General features: G+C 37.2%; 1 protein-coding gene across 3 annotated transcripts in view; it reads right to left on the minus strand.

The window, feature by feature from the left end:
- Positions 1-17,126, minus strand: part of HECW2 (HECT, C2 and WW domain containing E3 ubiquitin protein ligase 2) — a 466,207-nt gene that overhangs the window by 27,365 nt on the left and 421,716 nt on the right. For all 3 annotated transcript variants that reach the window (XM_016433751.2, XM_001369816.4, XM_007494546.3), the window contains 4 exons: positions 15,884-15,997; positions 5,072-5,224; positions 2,272-2,370; positions 47-176 (listed from right to left, as the gene is read on the minus strand). In XM_016433751.2, the coding sequence (XP_016289237.1) occupies positions 47-176; positions 2,272-2,370; positions 5,072-5,224; positions 15,884-15,997 (496 nt within the window). The remainder of the gene's footprint in view (positions 1-46; positions 177-2,271; positions 2,371-5,071; positions 5,225-15,883; positions 15,998-17,126) is intronic.

Here is a 17,126-nt window from a genome sequence, read left to right on the forward strand (position 1 = left end):
AGCAAATAAGGAATCTGGCCACAATGTGTTAGCACGCATGGCATACCTGTCCAAAAACTTCTTCATTTACAGTAAAGGTGAGGTCTAGGATGTCATGGATGTCATTATCTTTCATCCACTGTAGGCTCTGGTGGAACTCTTCATCAAGATATTCTAGATCACTCAAATCACACAGACTAAGGAGTTAAATAAAAAGATGAAGATTTTTAAAGTGTCATTAGCAAATACTGGCAGACACGAGGGAAAAGATGAACTAAGCAACAATGGCTGCTAGGCTTCTGTTATTTAGAGGCTAAAGCTGAGAAAATGGAGAAAAAAAATGAAAAACTATAAAAATGCTCTAAAAACTCTTCCACATGGACAAGACTAGAGATCACCCATTTCAACGCCTATATGTTATAGATGAAGAGACTGAGGTCTAGGATGGTTCAGTGAAGTACTCTGTCTCACAGATGTTGTTGTTCAATTGTGTCCAAATCTTTGAGACCCAATTTGGAGTTTTCTTGGAAGAGATAGTTTGCCATTTCATGCTCCAGCTCATTTTACAGATAAAGAAACTGAAGAAAATGGGGTTAAATGATTTATCCAGGGTCACATAGTTAGCAACTATCTGAGGCCAAATTTAAATTTATGTCCTCCTGAATCCAGGTGCAATGCTCTATTCACTGTATCACCTAGTTTCTTTGTCCCAGAGATACTTAAAAGTGACTCTCAGCTCAAATCCAGCTCTCCTAATGTCTAGTCCATTGCTGTTGCCATTAGGTCACATAGCCTGAAAATATTGATTTCTCAGGTTATAGAGAGGCTAAGGGCTGGACCAAGTATATCTAAAGGGCAATGAGTTTGGAATATGGAAAGTGAACCATAGTAATAAAACAATCAGGGCAGATAAGAAGCTAGAATAAAAATCAAGTAATCAAATAGCATTTATTAAGCACCCACAATGTGCTAGCTCCTGGGAATTTAAGAAAAAAAAGACAAAAAATGAAAGTTCCTATTTTTGAGCAGTTTATATTTTATGGGATGAGGGGTGATGGGCAACATGTACAATTTTGGGAAAAGAAGAGGCATTCGTTATTGGTGACATCAGGAAAGGCCTTATACGGGAGGTGTAGCTTGAGCCAAGCTCTGAAGGAGTCTAAGTGGTAGGAGTAAGGACTAAGGAGGGTGCTCTTCAAACACTGAGATGGAAGATGGAGGGCCAGCTTGGTTAGCCTGAAGGATATTTGAGGGGAATAATAAATAAGCAATGCTTCATATTGCTTTTGGGAATGCCAGCCCATCCCCATGATAAAAAGTCAGGAAAGAAGAAAATACTATGTCTTGACCATCCTTCAAAACTATGTTTTTCCATTGGGTAATAGAGCATTTTTCCAGGGGCCCCTCCTTTCTTTGTTCATTGGAGAACCTCAGAGTGTCAGAGACTCACTTTGAAGAAGACAGGAGAGGAAACTGGTTGGCATAGAGATAGAATTGATGGTCATGGGTGGAAAGGAATATGGGTAGCTGTATTTCTGTGAGGATCTCCTTGCTTTGTTTCTTCTTGCCCCAGAGATAGAATAAAATACTGCCTACTTGTGCTTGACCTTGCAATGTACTGCTTATTTTAAGACAGAACCAGCTGTTTGCTCCAATGAAAGATTGCTAGCCGCAGTCTTTCATTTTTATAATAGTACTGAAAATTCCCATGGAAGTTTTATTTGCACCTCCCTCCATAAATCCAAATTTTCCTTTTCACAAAGGGATAGCTTTGAGCAAGCAGGGTATCCCAAGAACATACAAAGGGCCATGGATGATGAGAAATGAGCCATGAGTAATTTAAAGTTTGCATCAGTGTGAGTATAAAATCCATCTCAAAGGGAAAAGGACTCTGTGAGTCATAAAGGCTAACCCACAACTATTCTATTAATAATCTGAATTAATGCCATAAGCATTCCAAAGCTGCATTTGAAGTAAAATTGTTTTGAAGAAACATATGTTACCAAGTATGAGAAAGATAAAATGGTTCAGAAGATAGAAAAACTAATATTTTGTAGGCAATCCAGAAATAAAAGTGGAGAAAAAGAGAATATGGCTGGACAAATAAACAAAACTTCAAAACTTATTTAGTTTCAGAAAATTTGTACAGCTATAAAAACAACAGTACAATGAAGATTGTTAGCAGATAGAGAAACACTGATTTTGACAACAGGAATTTTCCATTTCAAATAAAAGCAAATACAATACTTTTTCCATGCTGATTAAAAGAATAATAAAAACACTTTTACTCACATTCTGAGAAGGGCCTTATAAAATGGTCGTGTGAAGAAGGCATCTAACAAATACTGGTGTATCAGTGCAAGGCCAAGGATTCGACCACTAAACCTGAACCTGAACAAAAAAAAATGGAAAACAGTTCACATGACCAGGGTTAGTTTATTATCAAATGGCTCTACATGGCCAGGAGGTGTACATATACATTCTAAGCAAGTCCTATGGTATTTGGGTAGCAAGATGGTGCAGTAGACAGAGTGCTGGACCTGGTGTTAGGAAGCCCTGAGTTCAGATGTGGCCTCAGACACTCATTAACTGTGACCCTGGGCAGGTCACTCACTTCTCTTTGCCTCAGTTTCCTCATCTGTAAAGTAGGGGTAATAATAGCACCTACCTCCGAGGGTTGTTGTGAAGATCAAATGAAATACTATAAAGTGCTTAGCACGTTATCTGGCTCAAAGCAAGTGCTATATAAATGTTTGTTTTAAACAGCCCCAAATTTCATAGTGTAAATTATATCGCACTTTTGGTTACTCTGGTATGCAACTAAATAGTTTACTTTTCAGAACTTCCCCCCCCTTTTTTTTCTCTTTCCCTTCTCTTCTTCTCTGATTGGGATGGTTATCCTCCCAACCTGCAGGGCAACAAAAATCTTTGCCTGTGGAAGTTTTTGGGGTTTCCCACAGACATTGTACCATTTTCTAAACATCTTAAGGCACAATTTATTCTGATTCATTTCAGAAACTTTCTTGAATATAATTGATATTACTCACCTACTTGGCTGAAATGCATCCCCCTACATTTCTCTTTATTTCAAGTCATGATGCTTCTAGAGGTGAATTCAGTGGCTTCCCTAAGCCAATGTCTTGAGCAGCAGCAGATGTGAGCAAAGCTGAGAGCTATAGTTTGCCCTTTTTTTTTCTTCCTCCAAAGTTAGATTCCCCCACCAAATAAATATCTGTTAGATACCACTGACTGCATTTCAAATGGTGGCAAAAATGAAGATAGGATGATAACTAGACATATTAATCTCTGAGCCAAAATTGGACTTTTCCTCAAGATATTGGCAAAAATATGAATGACTTCTCAGTATATAAATGAAATACGCTTTACTCACTTGCACCCAATAATAAAACAAATTGTTGTTGTTCAGTCCTGTCTGACTCTTCTTGATCCTATGAATTGCATTTTCTTGGCAAAGATTCTGAAGTGGTTTGTCATTTCTTTCTCTAATAGACTAAGGTAAACAGAGGTTAAATAACTTGCCCAGGCTTATACAGTTAGTAAATGTCTGAGGCTGAATTTGAACTTGGGACTTTCTGAATCCAGGCCCAGTGCTCTATCCACTGAGCAAAACAGCCACTGTATAAAACTAATAGGCGCCCTTAAAAATAGGTGCATTGAAAATTTTAATGTCTATGAATAGATTTGGAAAAAAATTTTAATGCAATTTAAGTAGAGCTTTATTTGAAATTCTTATAAAAATGTTAGTTTCTCTTAAAGATCTTGAGAAAAATCAGCAGGTAGTCTCTTCTCAGTTTATAAACCCTGGATTTACAAATAAGCAACAATATGACTAGGCATTCCTATTGACATTCTTTTCCATTGTTTAAAAAAAATTTTTTTTAAACCCTTACCTTCTGTCTTAGAATCCATACTGTGTATTGATTCCAAGGTAGAAGAGTGGTAAGGGCTAGGCAATGGGGGTCAAGTGACTTGTCCAGGGTCATACAGCTAGCAAGTGTCTGAGGCCAGATTTGAACCTAGGACCTCCCATCTCTAGACCCGGGTCTCAATCCACTGAGCCATCCAGATGTCCCCTCTTTTCTATTGTTAATGACTTTTTTTACTGGTGCCCTCTTGCCAATCTTGGACAATCTCTTCTGTGTCTAGAATCTTCTCTCCCCTTGTAGCTTACTTAGCCAGATGAAGAGTTATTAATGTCTCTGCTTCATTGCTACTTTGCTTGACCATTAATATGTAAGGTACATGAAGGAAGGTACCATATTTTGCCTATTTTTAAACCCCGGGGTATAATATAGTGCCTGACATATAGGAGGCACTTAATGGATTATTGGCAGCCACAGCTCCAGATGCTAGACCACCTTAATCCCCCGAGCTGTCAGAGACTTCCTCAAATGCTGCCCTAGAGATTCCATCTGGGGCTAATCTTCCTAAAGTACTCCCTGCCCTTCTCAGGGGTGAGGAAGTACAGAAGAACTGAGTAGCAGCAGTTGTACTTCTTCTTTTTTTTAATAATACCTGTGATTTCATCAGTGTGGTGAAAAATTTCCTCTGCCAATGCAAACTGGCTCCTCTCTGTAACATATAGTCTTAGAGAATTACCGAGAAGAATAGAGACAATAGATAATTTGGCTAGGGTCACAGAGTCAATAATGTCAGAAATGGAACTCAAATTTGGGTCTTCTTGATCCCCAGGCTAATTCCATCCACCAAACCATGCTGCTTCCAATTTTTGTACTACGTCAACTAGGTAATAAATAAGTTTTGGTGGGCTAGCCTGGGAAGCTTGCCACATTTGTAACATGGCAACGTGTAACAAGAGACAACATGTTTGTTCTGTGACCAAGAAACCACCTTAAAAATCAACTAATGAAAAAAATAATTATTCAACTTGTTGGAGACTATCTATATATTCAAAACCAGCCATAAAATATTCAAGAGATTTCTAAGCAAAATTATGGTCAAGAATTAAAATGGTTATCTGTACTAGAACAAAATCAGAGTATGTGCAGAAACTAGTACTAGAGAGAAATCATTAAAGGAAAGTACAACTTAAAAAACCCAACCACCTTACCATTCATGGTGATTGTCTACAAAAGCAGACATGGGACTTATTTGCACTGTGTATGTATCATTAGCTGAATATTCAAATAAGCCATAATATGGATTAAAGAGTTCTCTGGATACCAGGAAGAAAAACTCTCTAGAAGGTCCACTGTAATCCAGCCTATAAAAACAAACAAATGATTAGTGTGTTTCCCCCAATGCTATATGTAGTAAGAGTATTTTACAGAGTTCATCATCATCAAGACACATTTTAGTTATCCATGAAGGAACACAAAGCAAGTCAAGGTATTCTATCAAGATGTACAGAATTAAACATACACATTAAACAGTTGCCCTTCTAGTTCTTAAATACTGAACTTGAAAACAATGGTGCAGATAGATATAAAAGATGTAAAAAACATAAGGAAGTCTTAAGTACACAAGAGAAATAACACATTGATAATTTCATTAACATTATGTGCAGAAGCTCTGACAGTAAAATATATTCATCAAGAAGATGGTGTCAGAGAAAGAACTGTTGAAGTCAGAATGCAAATGAAAGAATATATTTTTGACTTATTTGGATTTTTGTTTTGGAGTTTTGGTTTTATATGGTTATTCGCTTATAAAAATGAATAACATGGAAATAAAAAATAACCATCAGAATAAAAGAAAAAAGATGGTATCATTAGAAAATGGCACTGGCCAGGTAGGGAATGAGCATTAAAGACAATAGTCTTCATGCTACCCTAGTGTCTCCAAGAAATTAAGAGAATAAGAAAAGGGTTTCTAAGCATATAGGGGGAGGACCTCCTGTGATGGCTTGATGGCATCTCAGGATGCGATGGTGTGGCAGAATTGTGATCTGCATGTGCAGAGGGTGCGTGTATGTCAATGAAGTCTCAGATCTGTTAGAGTATGTGAACAATTAAAATTAATAAAGTATATGATATAATAAAGTAGTGAGTAATGGGGAAAGAAATGAGGTCACGGAAGTTGTTTGTTTAGAAAAGGTGGTGGTAGGGAGGATTTTCAGCTTCTCTTCAGTTATTTTGGAAAGGCTTCCTGGAACACTTAGGTTTATAAGAACAGAGATTTAGAACTGGAAGGGACCTCAGAGATGATCTAGTCCAAACTGCTTATTTTAATAGATGAGAAAACTCTGTTTCAGGTAGAGAATGACTTGCCCAAGAGACTATGAATAGTAAGAGTAGCAGAATCAAAATTTAGCCTGAGGTCAGGCAACTTCAATTCCAGTGTGATTTCTACTACCCTATGCTACATTTCAGAAATTTCCCATCCACTATAGAATAAAGCATTTATTTCACCATGTACTGCCTCCTTGACTGGAGGATGAGAGAAGGCTTGATAAATGGCCAAATGGGAATTTCAGAGATGAAGGAAACCCTGAGAGAAGATGATCAAAGCAAAACCAGAATGTTTGGATTCAAGTGATTAAGGTTTAAAGCAAATTAGAGGAGACAAGGTTGGAGATAGCCTGGGGAATAGAAAGAGACAAGGAAGATGAGGAAGTCCTAGGTTGCCTAATATGTGTTTTTGAAGTAGAGGATGAGATCTTGAACTTGACTCGTAACATTGTAATAGAACATCTACATATGAAGAAGGCAGCATCATAGTGAAGTTTAAGAGAAGATACTGGGAGGCTTGGGGTCACACTGATGAGATCAAAGGGGTACACTGAAGTAATCATAATGGTCTGAGTGAAATAATCACTCTGCTATGGCTGAATTTGTAGAATTGAAGAAAAAAAATGAGAATTCAGATACATAAACTCCAACTAAGAAGTAGGATAAGGCACTACTTAAAAAGTAGACAGAGGCCTCATTTAGAAATTCACTTTGGCAAAACTAGGAAGGGGAAGACCTATGATAGGAAGATGAGTAGAAGAAAAATAGAATTCACTTCATTCATTTTGCTTATTATATACTTCTCTCTCTTGGTTTGGATTATTTCAAGAAAAAAAATTTTAAGCATGCAAAAAAAAAATCATTAAATAAAGAGAACCCAAAGATGATTCATCTTATAGGGATCATTACAGAATGAAATGTGGCTAGTAGTCTGACTGCTTTGTAACCCCCAACCTAAAATTATTTGCACACATCCATTTGAATAATATAAATAGCATGTAATGTACTTTTTTGATTAAGTCTTTGTGTGTGATGTTGCTTTAGAGACTATATATAAAGCTGAGTTCAACAGATAAGGCCCCTGCTTTCAAGAATCTTGAGACATCATATACAAGACATAGAGAGATGAACATGAAGCAAATGCATAAAAACCACAAATATTCATACAGGATTGTCTTTGCACAATGGGAGGATAACATGTAAAGTGAAGCCATTTATTTCCTGCTTAAAATTTAGCTGTCACATTAGTTCTGAAACATCACTAATTCATTGCTCTTTACACAATGAAAGTTTTTGTTGCTTTCTGAAGAAAATAAAATGAGTATCATTTGCATTTTTATTAGGAGTCTTACAGAGTGTCCCATCGAGTAAGTAGGTAGGTGCTTTAGAAAATGTTGGCTGAACAAAGCAATGAATGGATGAGTGGGACTGCAATTTTCCTTGAGGAGCTATATGAGCCCAGCAGTATGAGGTGTTTATGCTACTCATTACTGCCCCAAGAAAAAAGAAAGCAAACAATAAATATCTTGCAGAAATCTTCTAACTGGAATATGTTTTAAAAGCCTAGTGCCTTGTAGCATTCAGAGAAACTCTTTAAAATGCTGAAAACATTGTTATTTCTAGGCAGAGACCAGCCTGTCTGTTTTGCCTCTTTACTGTGGTCAGAGTGCAATGTGGCTCAACATAAGATTAATGCTCTCAGATGCGGCAAAATAAAAAGGAACAGATTTTTCCCAGAGAGAACCAACCTAACCATCAACAGTTCAACCAAGATGAACCACCCTTCTTCATGGAGTAGGTTTTCATCTACCCATTGTTTAATTCAAGAATTACAGTTACGGATCTGTACTAAGGTCAATAGTTTATAAACAAGTTGTGCGTAATTGTGTTTTACATCCTAAATCTTGACATAACTGAAGAGCAGTTGGAAGAACAAGATGCCTATTCAAATCTATTTAACTGAACAAACATGTCGGAGCAGCACTCCATTTAAGCTATTTCTATCATTCTCAACAGCATCTCTTATATAAAGAGTTAATATGACTCATATCAGATGGATCATTTGTTGCATTCCTGTTCTGCCAGTCGGGTTGGTTCCACAGCTAAAACCTTGGCACAGACATTCAGAAGCTCATTATGGCAGGCATGTAGCCACACAACAGCTGCAACGAGGAGCATTTCAGTATCCAAATGCAGATGTCCTATGGTAGCAGTGTGGTTTAAGTTCTGGGAAGTGTTATGCAGGCATTTGCCTCACATCACTGTAGTACTATGCTGTTTGACATACCACACAAACTGTGGGGGCTCCGGTATGAGCTGATGCTTTTTTTGTCCAACTAAGAATCACAGAAAATGGAACATCCATGTTCTAAATGCAAAGGAAACGATGTAACAAAAATTTGAGTCATTTCCTGGATGATGGTTTAAGATAGAAAGATAGTCCTTTAGCAGACCTGTCTATAAGTCTGGAGACACGTTGCACTTTTTATTTGGTGCCAGCCTCTTTCACACAAGTAAGGGTCCATGTTAGCAAGCAAGGTTCAATACCCAATAATACCAAACCAGAGCTGAGAAGGCAGAAACATTCATCTTTCCTCAGTTGGGTTTGAATTATTTGAGCATCTGCTAGGTAGAAACCTTTAGCCAATATAAATATTGGAGAAAACAGTAAGTCAGCCTATGATTAATGGTTCAAAACCAATAATACTAAAGGGGATTAAAGTGGGATTTCATGGATTTTTCTTAGGAGAGATAGTGTGGGACAATGGAACAAGGACCAGCCCCTCAGTCAGATGAAACAGGTTTGCCTCTTGCCTCTGATACTATCTCTTTGTGACCTCTCAGAGACTTGGTTCCTTCATATGGAAAATGGGGATAATACTATCAGCATTGCCTACTTTTTTGGAAAGCTGTGATCAGAGATACATTCTTAAGATCATAGACTCAGAACAGTAAGGAGTATTGGAGCCAAGCATTAATGAAGCATTTACTGCATGCTCTACACTGTGCTAAGTACTGGACCCTCCTACTTTACCCTCTTCCTTTACAGATGAGGAAACTGAGAGATGCCATGAGGATCAAATGGTATAACGTATGTGAAGCATCTCACAAACAAGTGTGACAAATATCAGCTATTGCCACAGAGTGATAGCTGATCAGATAGCTGATAGATGTATGACTGAAAGAGGTTATTGAGTCCACCTCCTGAGAACACTGAGATCCACAGTGAGAGGGACTTGCCCACAGTGATACAGGTAGCAAGTATCCAAGGCAGAATTCAAACCCAAGTTTGAAAAAGACCTAGAAATCTAGGAAAATCCCTGTCTAGCTTTCTCCATTTGGCCACACTGACTAACTCTATTATTATGAATAATAACACTTATAAGAAATGTTTTCTAGAATGTGTAGTATGCTATATTAATAGTACTTTATGGTTTACACTGCACCTTGCAAATATTAACTTATTTTATCCTCATACTAACCCTAAGGGATAGATACTATTATAACCCCCATTTTACAGATGAAGAAACTGAGGCAGACAGCATTAGTTAAATGACTTGCCTACCAGGGTCCCACAGCTAGTAAGTGTCTGAGATTAGATAAGGCTTTCCTGATTCTTGTACTAGAACCTTGGGACTAACCCTTTACCACACATGTGACTGTTGTCAAGTCTCTCAACCTTTATGCATCTCACCTTTCACATCTTTAAAGTGGGGCCAATAACACTTAACACTAACGTTTCCCACGGTTGTCTAGTGACTACTTTATAAACTATCCATTGCCATATACGTGTGAGCTAATAGCATCAATAAAAACTAAAAACACTAATTCAGGATTATCAGAGATAGTCTGGGCTTACTATGAAGGATTACATTTCATTTTGTATTAGAAAGAAGTTCCAGTTTCTCTTCCTCTTTAGATGCACTCTTTGACCCATCTTGTGGGGAGGAGTACAGAATGAAATGTGGCCAGGACTCTGATTGCTTTGAAACCCCCTAACTGAAATTATTTGCATACATCCTCTCCCGGTTTGAAACATGGCTTTGCAAGCTGAGTGACTGACATCATTTGATTATACATGAGTAATAATGAACTCATTCTTCATCTTAAAGAAAGGCACCTTTTTACAGGGTTGTTATAACAGGGAAAAGGGGGAGGTGAAAAGAGATGCTCCTTTTCCAGGCTCTCACACCTTTGTTGCTTCAGGGTTTTCCTAAGGTAAGGGCTCATCCAGGGTGTAGTAGCAGAAGACCACAAACTACCTTCTCTGCTTTTCCACACAAACACATCCTTGACTCTCTTAGGCATAATATGCAAACTTTACTTCCAAAGAAAACAATAAATTTGAAGAACATGCAGCATTTCACTGCTTGTGAGCACAAAGTAGTTGCTGATATGCTTGTGGGAGCCTGAGACAAGGCCAGCATAATGCACATTTTCCCACTATGTTCTGTCAAGATGATTTAGTTCTGAGCCACTGCATACCAGTTCCCCTTTGCTCCCTGGCAAAGATGGCCAACCATGTTGAGTGGAATGGGGATTTTAGTGCATGCAAAAAACTTCCAACTTTGATCAAGCCAGATTTCTACTTTCTCTTCTCTAAGAAACCAAGCAACAAGGTTAAAAAATAAGCTAATTAGGTCATTATGTATTCTACAACTAGGAATAGCTTTAGAGATCATCCATTCCCTCCCTTTCATTTCACAGAAGAGGAAACAGAGAGATGACTTACCCAGGACCACAGAAGTATCTGAAGTAGGGTTTGAATTTGGGTTTTCCTGACAATAAATTCAGCCCCCAAGATCATTCAAGAGGTAAGTAACAGAATTTGGACTAAAACCTAGTACTTAAGTGCCAATCTCTTACTAAAGAGTATCAAAGGAGCATTAGTGATGGTTAAAATCTAAACATTTTTGCCAGTTCTGGAAGCATTTCTGTGATTTCATTTTAACACGAACATCTGTGATACTCTGGGAATTCGCATTATCTCAACTGAAAAACCTATTGGAGCTATTCTGCAAAGGGCAGATTATACGTTTTCTAGTCATTTATCTTGCCTCAAACCTCCTTTGATTTCCATATCATGAGAATAAACTACAATTCATTATCCTGATGCCAAAGACCAGCTTAAAGGAGAGTTTTCTCACTCTTGGAAGACTTTATGATTCATACCTAAGCTGTCTGAGAAACATTATTTCATCTTTTCTTTCTGTACTTGATGGCCTAGTATCCTACAAAATTATAGATCCTATAAGATGACAGGTTCATAGGAGCATAGCTTTAAAGCTGGGACAAAATGAGGATAATAAAAGTTCTTACCTCCCCAGGCTGCTGTATTTGAAATATACACTTTGCAAATCTTGGAATGCTACATAGGAGCTGTCAGTAGTATTTGTAGTCATTGTTGTTGTAGGTCATCATGTACATGCCCCTTATTTTAGAGATGAAGAGACTGAGGCACAGAGAGTTTAAGTAACTTCTCCAGGGTAAAATAGCTTGTGTCTAAGGTAGGATTTGAACTCAGGTCTTCCTGACTCCATGTTCTTTGACATATAATTTATGTGACCCATAATTCAAACATGTTAGTTCATCAGGGCCAATGATATCAATAAAACCCAGAAGGAATGTTTCCAACAGATAATTGAGTACTCACTTAAAATAAAATCTAATACTATTCAAATAAATTTGGAGTGGGAGGAGGTAGAGAAAGGCAAGAAAAAAAAAAGAAAAATGTAACTATCTTATAGATATGACCAATAAGTTTATAATTGTGGAGCTTCCATGAAGTGGGGTCTACTTTAAATTTGCATATCCTTTTTACCATTCCAGAGTCACTACTCCTATTGCCTAAAGTATTCCCCAAAGTAATGGAAGATATCTTCTTATTCAGTTGTGTCCAACTCTTTATGACCCTATGAACCATACTGTCCATGGACTTTTCTTGGTAAAGATAATGGAGTGCTTTGCCATTTTCTTCTCCAGTGAATTAAGACAAAAGGAAGTTAAATGACTTGCCCGGGATCACACAGCCAGTAAGTTCTGGATTTGAACTCATGTCTTCCTGACTCTAGGCCCACTACTCTACACACTGAGCCACTTCATTGCTAAGCTATCTTGTAAAAGTCCAAACAGAAGAATACCTCACTCTCCAAATGCTCCATTCATATAATTCAAGAAATTCCTCAGGCAATTCTCAGTATCTTTAAAAGACAACAGCTTGACCATCTTTATTTAAAAAAAACAAAAAAACAAATGAAAACAGATGAAAAATGTATATTGTCTGGATCAGCAGTGTCAAACTTATGCAGAAATGATGTCGTTGCAAAAGTCTTGAAAAACTTCAAACTAACATTATGTTGTTTTGCATTTTTATTTGTTTTGTCAAACATTTCCCAATTACATTTTAATTTGGTTTAGGTTGCTGACAAAACTGGAGGAGTTTTGTCACTTTGTGTTGGACATCTCAAGTCTAGATTATATCAAACTGACGATCTATGAAGTCTATTGAGTTTGTCCATCAGCAGATTCATATACATGCATATAGCATAGACTGGACATTACACATAGACAGAGTGCTGAGTACAAAGCTATAGGATGATACGTTTAGGTTGTAATGTGCATTTGAGAAAATCCGTACTGCTTTGAATGATTGGTTCGAAGCAGCTTGTTACCACAAAAACCTCTCATGATAACACCAATATTTTCTTGGTGATGATATATGGTACAAGATGTAAAGTGTCAAAAGAATCAATCTCGATGGAATACTTATATCCCTTTGGCACAAAGAAAATTTCTAGAAAGTCTTGGATGGATGAGAATTATAGAGGACAAGAAGATATTGAGTAGTCATTTTTGATCTGCACCAGTAGATGGAATAGCAAAAGGCAACCATAGTTTGGTGGGATTTAATAGTTTTAAGCTTAAAACTGCAGTAAGACTTTTGGGATACAACAGACAAAAAATGGGATGTGAAAAAAGTTTTTCCTGATTCCATTGCAAAATCCTGTTAAATTTTTATCAGAAACTAGATCTGCCAGAATTTCAAGCTTTTTATCATTGCAGATACATATGGAAAGTGGAATAAAATGATGCACATATTTAAGGTTTTCAAAGCATTAAAAGGTAATATTTCTAAAGGGCACAGAACAAGTAAAGATAGCAAATGGTAAATACTTCTGGTTTGCTTTTCTACTTCAGTAGAAATCAACTTGCATTCCCAATGTAAACCAAACAGAAAGACTAATGATCTCTTATTCATTATTTAATGTATTTGGGAAAGTAGAAATAAATTATTAATTTAAAGTTGTTCCTATTTTCCCTCCCAGGCAGCAGCAGCCTGTTGTTTCAACTTTTTATTTGTTCCTCAATTCTACTTCTCTTTAAGACCATGATTAAGTATGTAGCTAAGAAAGACTCCAGCATAATGCTAGAGTGATGTCAACAGGATCTCCTTCCACTTGCAGCTGTTTCAGGGTGAGGTCATAAAATCAGCTGGTCTTGTTCATATAAGTTTGTACTGCTGGTGGATAGGCCAAAGCAAGTCCTGGGAACAGCACACTGTGGCTGGGAGAGTTAACACTTCTATAAACTCTCCTGCTCCTCTTGTTCCCTGTGGGTTAACCAAAACTGTATTCCTAGAAAAACAGAATGACTGGGAACTGGGAAAGGAGAGATCAGTGATGTTTATTCAAAGAAAGGGTGCCAAACCTGCCCACTCTGGCATTGCTGGTGGAGATGAAGGCTGTGTGTTCAGTTTATAGGAAAGTTGCTTTAGGATAATCAACCATTACAATAATTTGTTCTCTTTCAGGCTGGGGGCACAGTGGAACATAGGATTCTAGATTTAGAGCTGGAAAGGACCTTAGAGGTTATCACAATTACCACTCATAGTTAAAGATAAGGAAACAGAGGTCCACAGGAGTGAGAGGAGTTTCCCAGAGTCACACAGCTAGGAGAGAGGCAGAATTTGAACCTAGAGTTTTTTACTTCAAATCTGGTTCTCCTTTCCACTGTTCCATGCTGTTTCTCACTTATGGCTTGCTAAGACTCTTTGCACCAAAACTCCATGCTAACTCATTCTGACATAGTAATGCACCATGGTAGATAAAGTTGTAAAGGAAGGAAATTGGGGTATCAGGTGAGGGAATTCAATCTCCTCTCACTGGTTGAGACAGAGCATATTTCATATTCTATGCATAGCTGTGTTAAGGCCAAATAGATTTCTTAATTTTTCACCAGCACACCTCCTGGCCACCTTAATGAACACCAGACCATGCTTTGGGAGCTCTGGTCATTAAAGTTACGAGACGCCAACCATTTAGCTTCTGTGTTAATATTTTCACGTTTCTAAATCATTGGCTGTCTTCTAATAGATACATTCTGTCCAACCACAGAAAGGTGATAGTATTGTGGGGGGAAAAGCCCAAGAATGAGTCATTAACTGGAATGATAAAGATCTCAGGGCAAGGAAAAAATCCATATGGAACACTGCCTTACAACAGAGCCAAAGGAGAGGTAACTTTATTGTCTAGTGAACAAGTGCAGCACCTGAGGAGCGGGCAGATGTCTCTAAACTTGGGCTCTGAAACCACACAAATGGACACAAGCTGATAGAAGATGCTCTGAGATTTTCCAACATGTCTCCTATTCAAGGTTCACATAATGGGTAGTCTGGGATCTCTAAGAGCATCCTCATGCCTGAAGGTGTTTGAATGTAACCATGGAACTGAGAAGGCTGGCAAAGAACAGTGATGGGAAATGGCACCTTCTAAGATGGGAACTTCACAACTGTTGTGTCTGTCTTGCTACAAGAGTCTTCAACTGTGTGGGAGTCTTGTACATCTTTATTGCCTAATCCTTATCTCTAGATGCTTACTCACCAAAGAGTCATGAAGGTTTGATATATTTGTTTATGTCAGGTGGATATTTTGGATGGTTTCCTGCCTCTCCCAAGGAAACAGAAAAACTGGAGGTGGAGCTAATTAGGGAGAGGGCCCAGAAACCTTGTTAACAAGGATCTCTTAGTGGGTAGTAGGATTTCAACTGGTAAAAGCAAAATTGGCCTTGTCTAGATGGTGTAATGCTTTTTACCTAACATACCACTGCACATAATTAAAGACCATGGACAATCAAATATATAAACCCTTCCCTCCCTCAAGCCCTACCTTGCCTCTCAAAAAAAAAAAGGGGGAAGGGGAAATGTGAGCCAAAAATCCCTCAGAAGACATCTTCAGCTGAACAGTCAGAATCTTTTCAATATGAAATAATTTTTTTAATTTGAGGAAACCAAGAAAAATAGATAAAGAGAGAGAAAGATAGAAAGAGGAAGGAAAGAGAAAGAAAGAAAGAAAGAAAGAAAGAAAGAAAGAAAGAAAGAAAGAAAGAAAGAAAGAAAGAAAGAAAGAAAGAAAGAAAGAAAGAAAGAAAGAAAGAAAGAAAGAAAGAAAGAAAGAAAGAAAGAAAGAAAGAAAGAAAGAAAGAAAGAAAGAAAGAAAGAAAGAAAGAAAGAAAGAAAGAAAGAAAGAAAGAAAGAAAGAAAGAAAGAAAGAAAAAAGGTTGAAGCTTACATGAATGGTATTTCCTGCCAAAATACTTTCCTGTTTCAGGCAACCACAACATGATGGTGAAACATCCGGGCACAGCTGCATAACAGGCAACTTGTTCTCTTTAGGCCACTTCTCTGTTCTACTCACCCTTCCTCTCCAACAAAGGTGACATAGAGCTTATTCCTCTGCAAGTCTTTTCTGGAATAACCCATAATCTGATTAAAAGCATCTTCCAACAAATGGTCTCTTCTGATGATTAACCTGTACATAAATATTTTAAAAATATAAATAGTTTCCATTACTTATCCTAGAGAAAGACACACAAATACATATATAATTAGGTAATATATATATATATATACACACATATACCATCTTTTTAAATGTCTCTCTACATAAAACTATATTCTTTATTTTTTTAGATTAACTTGATAATTAAAAGCATCCTTAGCATACTTGCAAAAAAAAATCACCAGCCATCTCTAACATAACTATGTTCTGTAATTTTTTAAGTGCATATGAGAATATAAGTTGGTAAGCAGTACAACCTGCCTATGACCTGGAATAATAACCCCAGAGAATCCATTGTACGCAGTGAAATGACTATTTTCCTCCAAGAATAAAATGCTTACCAAATAAAGCACACACAACTTTTGTTTAATAAAGGAATTACAACCCCATTAGGTAATGTTGTTAGGCTCACTGTACTTAGGTGAGGGATATAGTTACTAAGTGCCTAAAGATATAACTTAGACAACATGGAGAGAAGATATCTCTCCAAAAAAAGCTTACAATGATTCTTAATTCCTTTTATAAATTTGAAAATCCATAATGTAACATCCACTTAGAGGAACACATAGCTTAATTATATTTAAAAGTTGTGAATTTAAAATCTAATAATGATGATGATGATGATAAATAGTATTTATATAGTATCTATTACATGGCAGGTACTGTGCTAAATGCTTTACAAATATTATCTTATTTGATCCAACAATCCTGGGACCTAATTATTATTATTCTAATTTTACTTCTAGGGAAATTGAGGCAGAATGAGGTTAAGTGACCACCCGCTGGAGGCATATTCAAGATTATTGCCAAAGACAACATTTTGAAGAGGTACAATGAGGAAAATTTCCTGACATAAAAAAGAAATGGGAAAAGGAGCTTTTATAACAGAGAGGAAAATGAGGGGATGGCAGGCAATGCTTGAATCTCATTCTCATAGGAGTTGGTTTGAAGAAAAACATATATATATATATGTATATATATATATATATACACACACACATATACACACATGCAGTTGTGTATAGAAATGTATCTTACTCAATAGAGAAATTGGAGGGGAACGGGATAGAAGAAAGGGGAGATGATAAAGAGGAGGGTA

Source organism: Monodelphis domestica, chromosome 4, assembly GCF_027887165.1.
Source record: "Monodelphis domestica isolate mMonDom1 chromosome 4, mMonDom1.pri, whole genome shotgun sequence".
NCBI lineage: Eukaryota > Metazoa > Chordata > Mammalia > Didelphimorphia > Didelphidae > Monodelphis > Monodelphis domestica.